The sequence below is a fragment of the Lolium rigidum genome, chromosome 3, assembly GCF_022539505.1.
Source record: "Lolium rigidum isolate FL_2022 chromosome 3, APGP_CSIRO_Lrig_0.1, whole genome shotgun sequence".
NCBI lineage: Eukaryota > Viridiplantae > Streptophyta > Magnoliopsida > Poales > Poaceae > Lolium > Lolium rigidum.
This window is the reverse complement of record NC_061510.1, coordinates 16,291,579-16,309,242: the sequence shown is the minus strand read 5'-3', so window position 1 is coordinate 16,309,242 and position 17,664 is coordinate 16,291,579. Positions and strand designations below refer to the sequence as shown.

Genomic DNA, 17,664 nt, shown 5'->3' with positions numbered 1-17,664 from the left:
TAGCCTGACGATCGGCCAAGAGAAGATCATCCTTCGTCTGGAAGCGTTGGACGAGCTCGGAGAAGATTTCCGGTTGCACCTGCTTGGGGAAGAAGCGAGGGAAGAAGCGATTCAACACGGCCCGCGCAGAGGAGATGTTGGTGCGCACCAAGTCGCAGTTCAACTCAAGAATATCGAGCGTATTGATGAGGTGATCGTCGAATTCCTCCTGTAGGGTATACTCCTCACACATATGCTCTGCTGGAGAAAACCACGAGTTTATAAACGTCAAAGAACAAACAAAGACAGAAGCAAAGGGCGGGTGAAAATAACGGCTTACTTGTGAATCTGCGGTTATGCGTATCGAAGCGCGTCACTATGGCGTTCTCGCGCTCGATTTGCTGGGCCACCTTGTCGCTTAAAGTATCCTCGGCGGTCTTGAGCCTCTGACGAAGACCCTCGACAGCTGCGGCATCCTTCTCGGCTTTCTTACGAGCCGTCTCGCTGTTTTCAAGCTTGGTCGCTAGCGCATCGGCGCGTTCTTCGACACGGCGGAGTGCCTCTGAAAGGGAAAGATCAAGACAAAGAATCCTTGTTAGAAGGCGAGGAATCCCAAGACAGAAACAAGAAACATACTAGAAGCAACACAAGTTTTACCTCTCAAAGAAGCAGCTTCATCGCGGAACCCAATAAATTGGGAACCCAGGCTGATCAAATCCTTCATTAAGGGCTGTGCAATTTTTTTAAAAGATAGAAAGATATCGTCAGGAGACAAAAACTCGACGAGCAAAAAAGATAGAAAGGAAGCTTACATCTTCTAGCAGGTAAGTCGACGCATTCCCAGTGGCAAGTTCTCATCGGCGCGTTCGTCGACACGGCGGAGTGCCTCTGAAAGGGAAAGAACAAGAAACATACTCAGTAGACATCCATCCCTGTTTTGTCGCTATGCATGATTATGACCATTATTGCTCTCTTAGTTGGTCGCTCCCAGTCTTTTGCTAGCCTTCGTCTGTATGCGAGTATGAACTCTACTCGTGCATCCAACCACTAATAACCAAAGTTTGCCAATTGTGTCCACCATATCTACCCACTAGCATTATTGCTATTCCAAGTATATTCATCATGTTTTTATTTATCTTCCAAATTAAGTTTTGGCATGAGAAAATTAGTCAGTAAGGCTCTCACGAACTTGATGGCATATTTACTTTCTTGCACTTAATAAACTTGATCATTGTGACTATCTTATCTAGTTTATATGTTTGCAAATTGCAAGTTGGAAGTTAGCACAACCATGCTTTCATGGGGAACGCTAGCATTGCACTTATTCATATTTAGTTGATGTCATGTTCTTTTGTTTATAGGTGCCTAGCGGTGCGAAATAAAATTGAAACTTGTAAGTCCATGGAGTTTGTATATGTGTTAGAGAAACGCCTGGGCCGCTAATCTAAGCCATACACCATTCATGGTAGAAATTTACAGTGAATCATAATGAGCATTCTATGAAGCATTTTCAATAAAAAGCTATACCCATAGTAAATAAAAAGATTGATGAGATGCTCATTGTCTGTTTGTCTTGTCATTTTGGCATGGGATTGCTCGTACAAGAGTACTTCCATATCATGGGACAGGAGGTACCCCGTTGGCGGTTCTCGATGATACGTGTATACTTACAATGACAAGAACTTATATGAGACCTATGTTGAGTAGCATGAGGTTTAGGTACTCGTATTCAAGGTGCATGAGATTTTCAACTTGTGATTTGTCAAGCATATAGCTCATATTTGCACTCACATTAACTTTAACCATTCAAGATTCTTATGATAGGGGCAATGAGAGCTCAAAACTAATGAGTACCATACTTTTTGGAAGGTTTATAAAACTTGTTAATGTTGCATACTCTGCAAGAGCCTTTCTTTTATTTTTATATTGAGTCTTCATCTTCTGCTTTATGCACCAATTAACAGAGCATAGTTGTCATTCTTAGTGCAATGTGCATAGTCCCAAAATTATTATTGATTGATTCATGATTATGCTATTGCTTGTTCTTAAATTACTTGTATCTAGTCACCCTTTGAACTTTAAAGGTGTCCTAGAATTTATGTTTTGCTACTTCATAAAGGACATGCTGAGTACCACTTTGCTATGTTTTCTCTATGCTCATAAAAAACTGTTGTTTTCAATGCACTATTATTCATGATCCTATGATTGAGTTACTTCTCATGTTATAACATAGTTGCTAGGTTATATTCTTAGAATTATATCTATCATGCCTATGTTTAGAGTACTTTGATCCCAGCTCACAATGCTTTACAATAACTTGATCAAGATTGTGTTGGCTTCATGTCACCTCAAAAATTATTTTGTTATCACTTACCTACTCGAGGACGAGCAGGAGTTAAGCTTGGGGATGCTTGATACGTCTCAAACGTATCTATAATTTTTGATGCTCCATGCTTGTTTTACACCAATTTATATATGTTTTGTTTACACATCGTTGCAGTTTTATACATTTTCCGGCACTAACCTATTAACAAGATGCCACAGTGCCAGTTTTCTGTTTTTTGCTGTTTTGTATTTCAGAAAAGTTGTACATGAAATATTCTCGGAATTGGATGAAACAAAAGCCGAAGTCAATATTTTACCGTAACGAAGACGAAGTCCGAAGGGGAGTCGAAGAAGGGCAACATGGTGGCCAGACCTACCCTAGGCGCGGTCTGGCCTGGGCCCGTGCCTAGGGGTGGTGTGGGCCCCCTGGCCTCCACCGACCTCGCCCTTTCACCTATTTATTCACGATCTCGGGAAAAACCTAAACACCCGAGCCTCCATCCACGAAAAGTTCCATCGCAGCCGCCATCGCAAACTCTAACTTGGGAGGGTTCTGAAGCTCTTCCCGGCACCCTGCCGTAGGGGGAAATCATCGCCGGAGGCATCTACATCGCCATGCCCGCCTCCGAAGTGATGCATGAGTAGTTCATCCCTGGAATATGGGTCCATAGCAGTAGCTAGATGGTTGTCTTCTCCAATTTGTGCCTCATGTTTAGATCTTGTGAGCAGCCCTACATGATCAAGATCATCCTTATGTAGTGCTACATGTTGTGTTTGCTGGGATCCAACGAATATTGAATACTTTGTTGAGATAGATTATATATTCTTGTCATATGTTATTTGTGATCTTGCATGCTCTCCGTTGCTAGTAGATACTCTGGCCAAGTAAATGTTTGTGACTCCTAGAGGGGGTATTTATGCTCGATAGTAGGTTCATGCCTCTAGTTTTCTAGAAGAGTGACAATAACTTCTTAGATTGTAGATGTGATGTTGCTACTAGGGATAAAACAACAATGTTTTATCCAAGGGTAATTCTATTGTTTACTTTACACACATTACTTAATGCGATAATCTATTACTTGCAACTTAATACTGGAAGGGTTCGGACGATAACCGGAAGGTGAATTATTAGTCATAGACACAGTTGGATTACGGTCTATATATTATGTTGTAATACCCAAACGAATCTCATAGTAATCATCTTGTCACGTATGATCGGTATTTTGTCAATTGTCCAGCTATAATTATTCACCGAACATGTTATTTATCTTTATGGAGAGACACCTCTAGTGAACTGTGGATCCCGGTCCTTTCCTTTATACTGATAAATTCATCAACTGCAATCCTGCTCTGTTTACTTTCTGCAAGCACTGTTCTCTTTAATTACTGCAAACATCTCTTTCCACTCGATACGTCTAATCCTTTGGGTTCAGCAAAATCGGTGAGATTGACAACCTCACTATAAGTTGGGGCAAAGTACTTTGGTTGTGTTGTGTGTAGGTTCCACGTTGTTGCTGACGCCGGTAGTGCGTCCTGCCAATAGTCAGCTAGCAACACCTTCAGAAGTCACGCCTTTCTCCTACTGGTCGATTAAACCTTGGTTTCTTACTGAGAGAAAACTTGCTGGTGTGCTCATCATACCTTCCTCTTGGGGTTTCCCAGTGGTGTGCAATCTGCGCTCATCATCCACGAATGAAGCATCACACATTGCATTATTAGCAAAGATGACACAATAAGCAATGATCTTGATGGCGGATATCTCGGGCATGGATCTATTGGCGAGGGCATGTCACGAGATGTACCGCAAACGCATAAGCAAGGAGGTGATGGCTGCCCAAGCATTGGTGGCATCGGCAGGCATAGAGGCATCAATGAGCATGGCGGCGGGCAACACCACCGGTGATGGAGGAGCCGTAGGTGATCGGCGGGCTGGATTTGATGGAGATTCCTGCACCGTTCATTTGATCTATTTGGTCATGAAGCTCAAGTTATTTTGGTAGCCTGACTATGATGGCGATTTGGTGGCTAGATGTGTTGGCCTAACTATGTCTACTCGAAAAACTTAACTTGAATTTATATCCCTATTTGTAAGTTTTAATTTAATTTGGGCTTAAATTTCTACCGGTGCTAGGTTATTGAAATCGTCGGCATGGGAAACCCTTCCATGTACTAAGAGATGTTATGCCGGCGCCTCTAAAATATTGTGCCGACCCTGCCGGCGTTTATTTAAGACGTGCTCAAATGGGATTGATTTTTGAGAAATCCACGATCGAACAAACCTTAGAGCAGCGGCAATGGAAGGTGAGTACTTCTGCTCCGGTGCTCCTCCCTTGCAAAAATTCTGTGCGCGTCAAACACAACAACGGTGGAGATTTTCCCATACCTATTTGTAAGCGGGGGCACGATCGTAATTTTAGTGTAGATCCACCGTTTATACAACCCTGTACAAACCCGTATGGCCTGCATTGTGTTGTACCTCGTTTTTGTACGTATGTATGGTCCCGTGTGTGTGCCGAAATAGAAAAGTCATATAAAGATCTTGCTCACCTGACTTCTTTTTTTTCTTACGCGATGTACACATACTGTATCAATACAGATGGATATACATTGGCTGGATATGGATTTCGGTGGAGCCAATACAGGAAAAAGGAACCAACTATGACCCTTCAACTTCGTTCAGAGGAGCACCGGAGGAGGAGTCGAAGGTGAGATGGATGAACGGACAGATGCGTGGGCGACAGACAAAAAGCTTCTTCATTTCAACCGTTTTTCTCGGCAGGCAAAAGGAGGCAAAGCCAGCTAGCTCTACATCATTAGGCATTCCAAACCGTATATCTCCTCACCAGGCCATCCAATCAGCTTGCCAGACTGTTCTACATATCTATACCCTACACTTGAACATGCATGATCGGTCCTGTAAAGACCACCACACTTACGTACACAATTATGTACACACGGATTCCTTTCCATGATCAATTTTCGATGCTCGATCCGGAGGGCATGCGTCAACTTAACATAAAAATCGATATCTATTCACAAATGCTTCATGCATGTTTGGTTTCCTCAAAGTCAAATAAAATATCTTTCAAAAACCAACATCAACAGAGTATTAAATACGTAGTACATTATACTAGAATCGACATAAAGTATAATTTTGTATTATAGAATTATGTATGATCGACATTGATATTTTTCTTACTTACATTTTTTATCAAACTTTGTAAGTTTAACTTTAACTAAACCAAAACACGAAGTAAATATAACAGAGGAGGCATATGCAGATACTATATATCCTGACGCGACGTCAGAAGTATCGATCCATACAGAAGGTCCTGCGTGGCAGTGCCAAATTAGGATATGTCAAAGAAGTTCTTGCATGCACGCAATTGGGTCCTCCAAAAATAAAAATAAAAGTTGCCCATACATGAACTACCTAGCGAGCTACAGCTACCGGTAGCAGTGTAGCACCGGTAGTTCGGTGCTTTCACTAAACAAATAAGTTTCCAAGTAGTTTATAAGTGCCTAGGGGATCTTCTTTGATTAGCCCAAACCACATCGACCTCTCTAATTAAGCTAGCTCGGAGGTACTAGCAACTAGCAACCATGCACGAACCAATCATCACCGTACGCTGCACGGCATAACAATCAAGGTGATCAAATTATTCCGCTTACCTTGTCGGCGGCACGTCAATGGCTTCGATCTACGCGGTATATGCTGTTGTTTTTTCGCCAGGACTGGTTAATTTATACAGCTTATAGCTGTTGGCAAACTAATAATACATCTGCAATACTGGTTTCACCACTCACTGTATATAGTTTGGACCTCGTTTTACGACTAAACAGCTATAACCTAATAACAGAATGGACCGCCTTGCGTATATGTAGTTATGTATAGATCCTTGTGTCATATTCATCCATGAAAATTCGTGTGCACCTTCATTTTCTTCCCTTTTCCCTTTATTTTATTCCTTTTTAAAAAGCACGCGCATGCAGTAGCTAGCTGCAGCGTTTAGCATAAAGGAAAAGCCAATCAATCAGTAGAACGAACATGCTTGTTGTTGTCCTAGTAAAAGGTACGTGGTTTTTGTTCCTAGACAGCACTGACTCCTGTACATGTGTGTGTGGAGTGGACAAGTGCATGTGCATTTTATTAAGTTCATTTGCCGTAACCTTTACACTGTTTCTCAACATGATACGATGATTAATGGTTCGACGCTTCTTAGTTTATACTCCACCATTTGTATTTCTTTTAACACAAAAACAGTAGGGAAAGCCCCTACTATATCATTTTCTCATTTACAAAAGGGTGGTGGACAATGGACAATGGTGCTATCTAGTAGCAGTTACAGTTCATAGGGTGTCAAGCCATGCTTGCATGCCTTCTTTAAGACTAGGTCTAGCATTATACATAGTTATGGAGAAAAAAAATATTTGAATCTAATGATGCATCTAGGAACACTAGGATCTATATCTAATGATGCTCCCATAAACTCCAGCAGCCAGTGATCAGTATTTCCATGAAGACGTCTTTTGAGTACCTATCTTTAGCCTCATTTATCATATTGTGAAGATCAAGATCCGTATTTCATTTAATTTCTAGTGCTCACTGTATACTTTGAATAAAGTCACACCGGAAGAAAAGATGTGGCAGATTTCCCATATGACAGTTGCCACAGAGCACACAATCAGTATATTGAACAAAGAAATTTTTTCTTTGCATCAGTTTTTTAGTATTGAGTCTGTCATGAAGGAGGAGCCATGCAAAGAATTTGTGTCTTGGTATGCAACATGTTTTCCAAATGCTCGGGATGGATTTGGAGGTTACATATTTGCCAGCCAGGATCTTATATAATTTTTTGTAGAAAATTTTGTATCACCCCATAGAAATTTCCATGTGTCTTGGTTGCTTGTGTCGATGCTATTCAATTCCTCTTGATGCTTGTGTAGTTCTTGTTGTCCAATCATAGAAAGTGGAAGCTGGAATAAATCATAGATATTTTTGTGAGTATTTGTCATTGCTTTTCCATAGTAATATTTTCATCTCTGTTAAAGGAATGTAGATGCGTGTAAAGATTTTCTCTGATAGACCAATTCCATATCGCTTTCCATAGTAGAGCCGGTTTTCCATTACCAATCATGCATGACATAAGACTCATGTAAATCCCTGACATATGAGAGCAATCACGACACCACAATGATCCTTTGGTTCCAATAGCATGTGGGGTGGATCTTCTACAATATGCTTGGCAAACCAGGTTGACTCATGGAACATCATGATGGTTATAAAACTTATGGAGATTTTTCAGCAACACGGTTCGATTCTTTAACCTTAAATCCAATACACCGAGCCCACCTTGATCTTTTGGTCTGAAAACTAGTTGCCATTTTGCAAGGCATTTCCCTTGTTTATGGATATCCTTTCCTCCCCAAAAGAAATGTCTCCCACTTTTTTCGAAGTGATTGAATACAGTCACATGTATTTTTAGTTAGCACATAGCAAAGATAAGCATGACATTATTGAATGAGTTGAGAGAGTTAATCTTCCGGTATAAGACACCAGAGAGGAAATACCAAATAGTTTTTTATCTAGTGTGGAAACCATGTTCATAAGGTTATTGACATATGCATGGTCTACTGGTTCCAAGTGGGTGACCTAGGTATGCAAAAGGTAGTTTCTCGATTCTTCATCCAAATGAAAGAGCAAGTATGTGTTGTATTATCATCCACATTGATAGGAACAATTGTTGTTTTGTTGAAATTAACCTTGAGGCCGGTGTCATCATGGTGAACAAACATATGCGATGGGTATGCTTAAGTTGGGGCCGAATGTACGCCGGAGGATCCGGAGGAGATAAGGTGAACTAGAAAAAACACACGGGACACCACGATCTAACCAGGTTCTGGGCCCTGTGAGGAGGTAAACCCCTACTCCTACTTGTGTGAGTGTATATATGTATGGAGGTGGAAACCCCACAACAATGGTGCTCCTTGAGCTGTGTTGCTAGAGGTGGAAGAAGCTCTGTCTACATGGAGTATGAGAGAATTAGGGTTGGATCGATTGTCCCGTGCAATGGAGCCCTACACCCCCTTACAAAGGAGAAACCCTGGCATGGGATAAAGCCACTATCATAATTATTGTTGTGGCTCTTCTCGCATTCAACGAGCAACAAAGTACATTGCCTCGGTTCTGAGGTTCAACACCTAGACACTTGGTGGTCGATCATGACAGAGCAGCCTGCCATCTTATCCTCGGAAACAATGCAACTTTCCCTCTAGGGAAGTTTTGACGATGCTTCAGGGTTGCCAAGAACGTGTTCATGCGTCTTATGGATGGTGTGAGGGACTATGATGAGTACTTCAGACTGAAGAGATTGTTTTGGGATGCTTCAGTTCTCTTCTATTCGAGAATTCTTTGTGGTTGTCCGAATACTTGCATATGGAGGTTATGCTAATCAGTTTGACAAGTACATTTGCATAGGAGAGTCCACATGTCTTGCCATGTATCATTTGTGGAACGGTGGTGATGGTGTTTGGAAAGGAATACTTGCTAGAACCAAATTCTTAAGATATAGCTCGAATCATGGTTGTGGGAGTTATAGGAGGCTTTTCTAAGATGCTTCGATGCATTGATTGCATTGGCAATATAAGAATTATCCCTTTAGAGGAAATATAAATGTCCGGTTGAAGTGCCAATTTCATACTTGATGTTGTGGCATCATACTGTCCCTGGATCTGGCACTCTGCATGATCTCATAATGACATCAATATGTTACAATCCCCTCCTTGATTGCAAGACTTTGTCACGACAATGCTACAGAGAGTGCGTGCACCTTTGATATAAATGGCCACGAATACAACATGGGGTATGAACTAGATGATGGTATATATATTTGGTGGCATACATTTATGAAGGCAATCCTCCGACCCCCAAGATAACAAAACATTTCTCTTTGTAAAACAACAAGAGGGTTCTCGAAAGATGTGGAGCGAGAATTTTATTATTTCCAAGCTCGTTAAGTTACTTCTCGCCACCTAGCTAGAACATGCATCAATGATCAAATGTGGGAGGTCATGAGTGTCTATGTCATCACGCGCAACATCTTTCTAGAGAATGAGCATGGTCATCATCCAGTACAAGATCTTTATTTATTGTGATTTCGTGGGCCCTGAGCTAGATCATGGGCCTTCTAAGTTCAAAGAATTCCTCGAGATGCACCAACAAAATCGTGGCCGGGGTATTCATCAACAAATCCAAGTTGATCAAGTCGAGCACATGTTGATCACCAAAGAAAAATAATAATTTTCATGTACTTGTCTTGTACCTGACAATATATATTTTTATGAACTTACCAAATTTTAATTTTAATTTGATCTATTGTATGAACTAAACGGACAAGATTTGGGGAAATATTGTATCAAATCGGTGAACCCTTGGAGATTCCCTTATATAAGCGAACTGATGGTGCTGCAATCCACATTTTAGGTTCCATAAGGAATCAAACAAACAATAAAATATGATAAATCCATATACGAAAAATTGTGTTAAGTTACTCTTCTTGTATAAAAAATGGCATTGTCTATTTCTAAGTTTTCAGCCGAACACATTGATGGAGCGATGGTAACTCCCCCTGGAATGGAGTGTGCGGCCTAGGTCTCACAATGACCCCCATTTGCACTCGCTAGCTTGTGCAACGTCCGCTCGCGCCGGAGGTCTAGTAGCGTTGACAATCTTAAGGTAACACCTTGTGTACTAGAGTGACCAACCTAGATTTAATGCCTTCGTCTTGCGTAAATAACCTCCCTTTGCTGGCACGCGCACCGCCCGCTCCCCTCCTCTCCGCGTGAGATTGAGTAGTGTTCATGGCACAGTGGTAACGCCTTCCATAGTGGAGCGTTTGGCCCGGGTTGAAGCCCGGATCTCGCATAAAAGTTGTCCACGCTGACACATGCCGCTCAGTGGATTCGGCCTTCTAAAAATCCCGCGGGGCTTTCTTCAACCTAGCAGATTGATTATTTTTTTTCCTAATTTGTGGATATGACTTACTCACAGTTTTTTTTTTGGAAAAGGGGTGGGGGTGGGAGGTAAGCCTCACACACTTTTGAAACCCTTTGTAATTGTAAGAAATCCAATCATAATCACCCTTCACTCCACATACAACAAGTTGCTACCAACTCAAGATGGTACCCTTTCTAACTCTAGATACTTCACCTGAGATTAGCTTGATAGACTGTAAAACAACAAAACTACTGGGCACCACGATAGACCAATTTGTAATTCGAGGTGTGGTACCGTGCAGGCATACGCCTTGTACAAGCTGTCCAACACTCACTCGCATGTAACAAAACCGATGGCCGGGCCAGCGGGGCCGATCGACGGATGGATGCAGGACCATGCGCGCGCGCGTTCCATGTTACCGACGAAACGGTTGTGTGACCTGTGCTTGCGGGGCCCACCTTGAGCATGCACGTTGCGCACCACCTTCTTCCCTACCTCGCTGGTCCCACCGCACAGCTGGTGCGGTGTGGCCTTGTCTGCCCGCATCCGATCTGGCTCCAAACCGTCGAATTCCCCCAGAACGGACGGCCCAGATCGTCTCCTCACCGAAGCTTTTAACCATGGCGGGGAATTAATTGTGCATGGCGGCGAGGTAAGCCGGCCGTAACCCTCCTGACAGCGCGGCGGCATCTCGTCGCTTCTACCCACTCTCTCTCTCTCTCATCATCTATCTCCTCCTCCTCCGTCATCGCCATTTCTTCCTCAACCTCCCATCCATCCATCCTCCCCCACAGTTCATTCACACTCCGCCCATCCTCCACCGCCATTTTATATCCTCCAGGGACCTCCACTGCTACAGCTACAGTGCTGCTGTTACCACCATCGATCGACCTCGGCTTTGCAGGCAGAGACATCTCTCTCTCTCTCTCTCTGCCAGCCTAGTACCGCTATCAATCTCACTCGCAAATCCTTTGCAGCCAGCCGCAGCATCTTCTTCCTCTTCCTCCCTTTTCTTTCCACTTTTGCCTCACCGCCCTCTTTCCAGTTGTGCCGCCTCCCTCCCTCCACTACCAGCTGCTACCAGTGAGTTGCCGCTTCTTCTTCATGCATGCGCTGCTCATGCCGTGGCAGACTGATCCCTCCACCCCAATTCCAAAGTAGCTGCCGCCTACCAACAGCAGCGGACTGAGGACTGAGGAGTCTGCTGCAAGATTCCTGCTCAATTCCCTTTCCTGGGGCCGGAATTCTGAGTTCTGACGGCATGCAGCAGCCGGCCGACATGCCGCAGTTCTCGCCGGCCGGCTGGCGCGGGCCGGCCGGCGCGCCGTCGCCCATCAGCAGCCGCCCGCCCGCCCCGACGCATGCACCGGGACAGCAGCAGCAGCAGCAGCAGCAGCAACAGATGGACGAGCTCGGCGCCGCCGTCAGCGGGTCCGGCTCCGGGAGCATAGACGGCCACGAGGGAGGGCTGGCTGGTGGGGAGGAGGGCGAGCGCGGCGGGTCGTCGTCGGCGGGCAACCGGTGGCCGAGGCAGGAGACGCTGGCGCTGCTCAAGATCCGGTCCGAGATGGACGCCGCGTTCCGGGAGGCCGCGCTCAAGGGCCCGCTCTGGGAGGAAGTCTCCAGGTAATTCAACTCGTGCAAATTCATCTACTCCTAGTACTCCAATTCTTCAGTTCTTCAGGCTTTGCCACAGTGTCCACCGCACTGCTGAATTGGCTTCACTATGCAAGCTCGATCGACGTCTCGATCCATAAACGTCTCTATTGCTTGCATGGGATTTTCCCCATGTTCAATTGGGCCGAGATGTGATGTCTGATGTGAGAATTGTGGCGCACATGCTCTCCCAAGAACTGCCCACGAGCACAGTGGTGGATCGACTAATTTCCCAATTTAAAACCATACGCACATCGCTCTCCTCCTCCACCTTTTCCCGTTTCTTTTTCCCCTCGATTTGCGTCAGATCCCATCCCAGCGCAGTGAGCATCAATCCCAATCCCCAATAGTTAATCCTCTGATCCAAATTGAGTACAGTCTGACACCCTAATCGAGCTAAAAATTGTGCCTTTTTTCGTGAGAGCAACATGCGCGCGCACGTATGCAGCTGTGAATTGTGATAGATGGTGATGGCGTGGAAGCGAGTGTGTCTGACGAGGTTAATTGTGGCTGCTGTTCCTTCATGGCGTGCAGGAAGCTCGCGGAGCTGGGGCACAGCAGGAGCGCCAAGAAGTGCCGCGAGAAGTTCGAGAACGTCGACAAGTACTACCGCCGCACCAAGGACGGCAGGACGGGCCGCGGCGACGGCAAGACGTACCGCTTCTTCACCGAGCTCGAGGCCCTCCACGGCGCCGCCGCCTCCTCTCCGCGCCCGCCGACGCCCGTTGCCGCCATCGCGCCTCCGGCCATCACCGCGCCCGGAAGCGCGGTAGGCGCTTACTCAGGAGTGCCCTCGTCAGCGGCGCCGCGCGTCCCAGCCCAGCCGTCTACCCCCGCGCCTCTCCTCGCGCCACAGCCGCCGAAGCCGGTATTTACCGAGTCCGCTGCATGCGTGATGACGACTTTGGGCGACGAGAGCTTCTCGGACTCAGACGGGGAGGACTCTGACGAGACGGCGGACGGCGGGAAGCGGAAGCGGCGCGGCGGGTCGGGCTTCGGCCACGGCGGCAAGGCGATGCGCTTCTTCGAGGGGCTGATGCAGCAGGTGATGGAGCGGCAGGAGGCCATGCAGCACCGCCTCCTGGAGGCCATCGAGCGGCGCGACCAGGACCGCATGATCCGCGAGGAGGCGTGGCGGAGGCAGGAGGTGGCGCGCCTCGCGCGCGAGCAGGACGCGCTCGCGCAGGAGCGCGCCGTGGCGGCGTCCCGCGACGCAGCGGTCGTCTCCTTCATTCAGAGGATCACCGGGCAGATGATCGGCCCCGGGCAGGCGCCACCATCATCCTACCCCGCGCCACCGACCGCTATCACGGCGATCAAACCGCCGCCATTGCAGCCGACGCCTGTCGCCTCGGCCGCACCGGCACAGGCACCGCCGACGCCACGGCCGCCGGTTCAGCCGCAGCCGAACGTGACGCCCATGAAGACACAACCACAGACGCCGCAGCCACATGCACACGCAATGCCGCCGACGACAGAACCACAGCAACAGCCACAGCCACAGCTACAGCTACAGACGGCACAGACGCAAAGCAGTAAGGAGATCGTTGTCCATTCTTCGGAGGCTCCTGCCGACATGGCCGGGTCTGGGTTCGGCGGCGCGTCGCCGTCGAGGTGGCCGAAGGCCGAGGTGCACGCGCTGATCCAGCTAAGGACGGAGATGGAGACGCGGTACCAGGACACGGCGCCCAAGGGCCCGCTGTGGGAGGACATCTCGGTGGGGATGCGGCGGCTGGGGTACAACCGGAGCTCCAAGCGGTGCAAGGAGAAGTGGGAGAACATCAACAAGTACTTCAAGAAGGTGAAGGAGAGCAGCAAGAAGCGGCCCGAGGACTCCAAGACGTGCCCCTACTTCCACCAGCTCGACGCGCTCTACCGCACCAAGGCGCTCGCCTCCTCCTCGTCTGGCGCCCTTCATGCGCCGGCGCCGTCTCCTCGCACGGAGGCCGCCGCGGTCACCACAGTGCTCGCTCCCGTGCCGCTGTCGTCGCAGACGCCACCGGCGCCGCAGCATGTCGAGCACACGGGCAAGACTTTCACCAACGGCAACGGGAACGGGTGTGCGAGCAACGGAGCCGGCATGCAAGTGAAGACGAGCAACGGCGCCGGTATCGGGGCAAGGCTCCTCACCTCCATCGAAGGCGCCGGCGCCGGCCACGGTGGTAACAACGGCACTGTGACGAACAAGCTGGTACGTTGTTCTTGTCCCGTGCACGCCCGCATGCATATATACTTCGTCTGTCGATACAATCCGTTCTGATCGATGCCATGGATACAATTTTCAAGGAACCATCGAAGCAAGACGGAATAACGAAAGAGACGACGACGATCACGGAGCAGCCGGCGATAGCCATGAACCACAACTACGGCGGCGGCGGCAACGACAGAAGGGACGTGTACGACATGGACAGCGACAGCATGGACGACGACGAGGACGACTTCGACGACGATGATGATGAGGACGACGTCGGCGGCGGCCGCGGCATGCCGGTGCAGTACGACACCCACTTCCTCCAAAGGCAGCAGCTGCAGCAACAGCAGAACCACAACCACGGCCACAATGTCGTCCGGCCGAACGCGGCGAACGGGGGCGGCAACCCGCCGACCGGAAACGCCGCACCGGCAGCGGCGGCGACAAGTGGGGCGCCATTCCTGGCCATGGTCCAGTGATGAGAGAGGACGACGCTAGCAACAAACCAAGAAGCGTCCAGGTGGTGTCGATCTCGATCCCTCCTGTGCCCATACGGATCTAGCTAGTCCAATTCTACACTCCCCACTTGATGGATCGATACCCCCTGCCTGCTGCTAGGTAAAAACAACAAATTACCAGACCTGCAAAACCCTACACAAAATTTCACTACTTCTGCCTCTTCCAATCCCCAACTGAATTATTTCCATTATTATTCCTCTCGTGCACATATATATGGATCGAGACGTATACATCATGTACATGTCACATTCAATCACCACACTGTAGATGCATGGTAAATTGAAGGCGTGCTCATGCGGGATTTCCTCTTCTTCTTTTGGAGTTACCTTTTTTACCCTTTTGTTCTGAAAAAAAAAAAAGTTACTGTCCAGTATGTGTCATGTAAGAACTTTTTCATCTTCTTAAACTATTGGTTAATGTTCAGAGTACATGTCAATGACTGTTCACAATTGTACACTTGGTGATTAAATGTAAAACCGTTTATATATATACTATCAGTACATCCCAATTCATCTAGGCTGCTGGTTGTTCATCTCTGGAATGTACCTGGCACTTCTTTTTTAAACTTGGTTACGTACCTGCCACTTTCCTTTCTAGTAGCATTTGAAATGTACTCTGAGATGGTGGGCAGTTGCATGCACTAGAATATTTCTTGAACTGTGTTTATTCTCTAGGATCCAAAGATCATACTGCTACTTTATTGAGGTGATCTACATTTGTTTAGAGCAAGTAGGGCTGATCAGCTATCACTCTTATTAGAATCTTTATAAAACCACTGGTTGGTGTACTGTACATGACCTGACGACCTGTTGGACAACTGAACATGGCTGGAGGACTTGTATTCACGATGGTGATGGAGCAAAATTAAGTATTAGTCCCATCATCATCCAGTGTGCCAGAATGGCTAGGCAACAGCAGCCGGCCGGATTAATCCATTTCCTAAAAGATGTTTAGTACATGCATCTCTTACCTCTTTAATTCAACAAAATGAACTACTTCATCCGATTCATATTACTTGATGCTAATATAAACGTACCTAAACACACATTAGTTATAGATACATCCATTTTAGTATTAAGTAATATGGATCGGATGGAGTAACTTTTCTGATGACATCACCATTTTTTTAAAAGTTAGTTAATTTTTTCACTTAGAGCATCTCCAGTCGCGTCCCCCAAAGCGTCCCCCAAAGGGCGCGCCGGACAAAAAAGCGTTCCAGCCGCGTCCCCCAAAGCCCATTTTTGTCCGGCGCGGCCCGATACGGTGTCCGGCGCCCCGAGCCCGTCCCCGTCCCACAGGGGACGCTCCGGGGACGCCGGACACGACAAGCGAGGCGGGCTCCCACATGTCGGCGACTATTTGCATAAACCGTTGGTTCGCGCCTCTTTTCTCGTCGCTCCTTCCTTCCCGCGCCTCCCGCCCCGCCGCCGCCGCTCGGATTTCCCGGCCGTTTGGGCGTCGATGCGTGCTGCGAGTCGGCATCGTTGTCGCGGGCCGGGGCTCCCGCCGGTCGTGCCGCCGCCGCCGCGTCGCCGGCGCCTCCCGAACGCGCCGTCAAATCCGCCCCACCTCCGCGCACGAAGGTGCTCGACGACTTGCCGGGTAGGCGCGATTGGTCGTCTGTTTGTTGCGTCATCTGCCTCGGCGCAATTTTAACCATTGATTTTGCTTTAGCCATGGACAGCGACGATGAGATGGTTGCCCTGCTGGCCGGAGGACGAGCAAGCGTTCGACGACGACCTGCGGGAGCATTTGCTGATCATCGCGTCCCTCCGGGACATGCTTGACGGCCGAGGCGGAGAAGAGGAAGAGGCCGCGCCACGGAGGATCAAGGCCGGGAAGAAGGAAGTCGAAACCCCGGCGAGAGGATGGAGGGGCATGCCATGCTTGCACAACGACTACTTCGCCGACGGGAAACACATGCCGACAATTTTCGGCGCCGGTACAGGATGAGCAAGGGCCTGTTCATGAATATCCTCCACGGCGTTCGAGAGTTCGACCCCTACTTCAAGCTCAAGGTCGACGGCGTAGGCGTTCTCGGGTTCTCATCCATTCGAAGTGCACCGCCGCCATGAGGATGCTTGCATACGGAGCACCTACCGATACACGGGACGACTACCTTCGCATGAGTGAGTCTACTGCCATTGAGTGCATGTACAAGTTTTGCCGAGTCTGTGGTGGGAAAGTTTGGCAAATACTACTTGAGAGGGCCAAGCGAGGAAGAGGCGCAAGGATCATGGCACAAAATGCTGCCGGAGGATTTCCTGGAATGCTTGGAAGCATCGATTGCATGCACTCGGGCATGGAAGAACTGCCCGTTTGCTTGGCAAGGTATATACAAAGGGCGTCATGGATATTGCGGTGTGGTGCTTGAAGGCGTGGCGATTATGACCTGTGGATTTGGCATTCTTTCTTTGGCATGGCGGGATCACACAATGACATCAACGTGTTGCGGCGGTCTTCGGTGTTCAGCGGACTAGTGGAAGGGCATGCTCCGCCCATGCAACTATGAGATCAATGGCCACCAATATACCAAAGGCTATTATCTAGCCGATGGTATATATCCAAAATGGGCCACTTTTGTCAAAACAATCTCGAATCCATCGAGTCTGAAGAATTCTCACTTTGCTACACGACGGGAGGCTTGCGGGAAGGATGTCGAGCGGGCATTTGGTGTGCTTCAAGCACAATTTGCCATTGTCCGTACCACTGCTCTAAGCTGGTCTCACGACCAAATGTGGGAGGTGATGCGGGCTTGTGTGATCATGCACAACATGATCATCGAGGATGACGACAAGAATCATGTTAGGTCACATGTTGGTCCCTATGAGTGTCAAGGCCCTCTCGCGGAGGTTGATCATGAGTTGCCTGCAGATTTTGCTGATTTTCTCGCCATGCACGCGAGAGATCCGTGACGGCAATGTGCATGAGCAACTTCAAGCTGATCTCGTTGAGCATTTGTGGAGGATCAAAGGAAATACCGTGGCACCTTGATGTA

General features: G+C 47.8%; 1 protein-coding gene across 1 annotated transcript; it reads left to right on the top strand.

Moving 5' to 3' along the window:
* The first annotated feature begins 11,400 nt into the window (after nucleotides 1-11,400).
* LOC124694810 (trihelix transcription factor GTL1-like) lies at nucleotides 11,401-15,112 on the top strand. Its single transcript, XM_047227753.1, has 3 exons — nucleotides 11,401-11,926; nucleotides 12,491-14,147; nucleotides 14,243-15,112. Exons 1-3 carry the CDS (start codon nucleotides 11,562-11,564, stop codon nucleotides 14,624-14,626), a joined length of 2,406 nt encoding a protein of 801 aa, XP_047083709.1. The 5' UTR covers nucleotides 11,401-11,561; the 3' UTR covers nucleotides 14,627-15,112.
* Nucleotides 15,113-17,664: the final 2,552 nt, after the last annotated feature.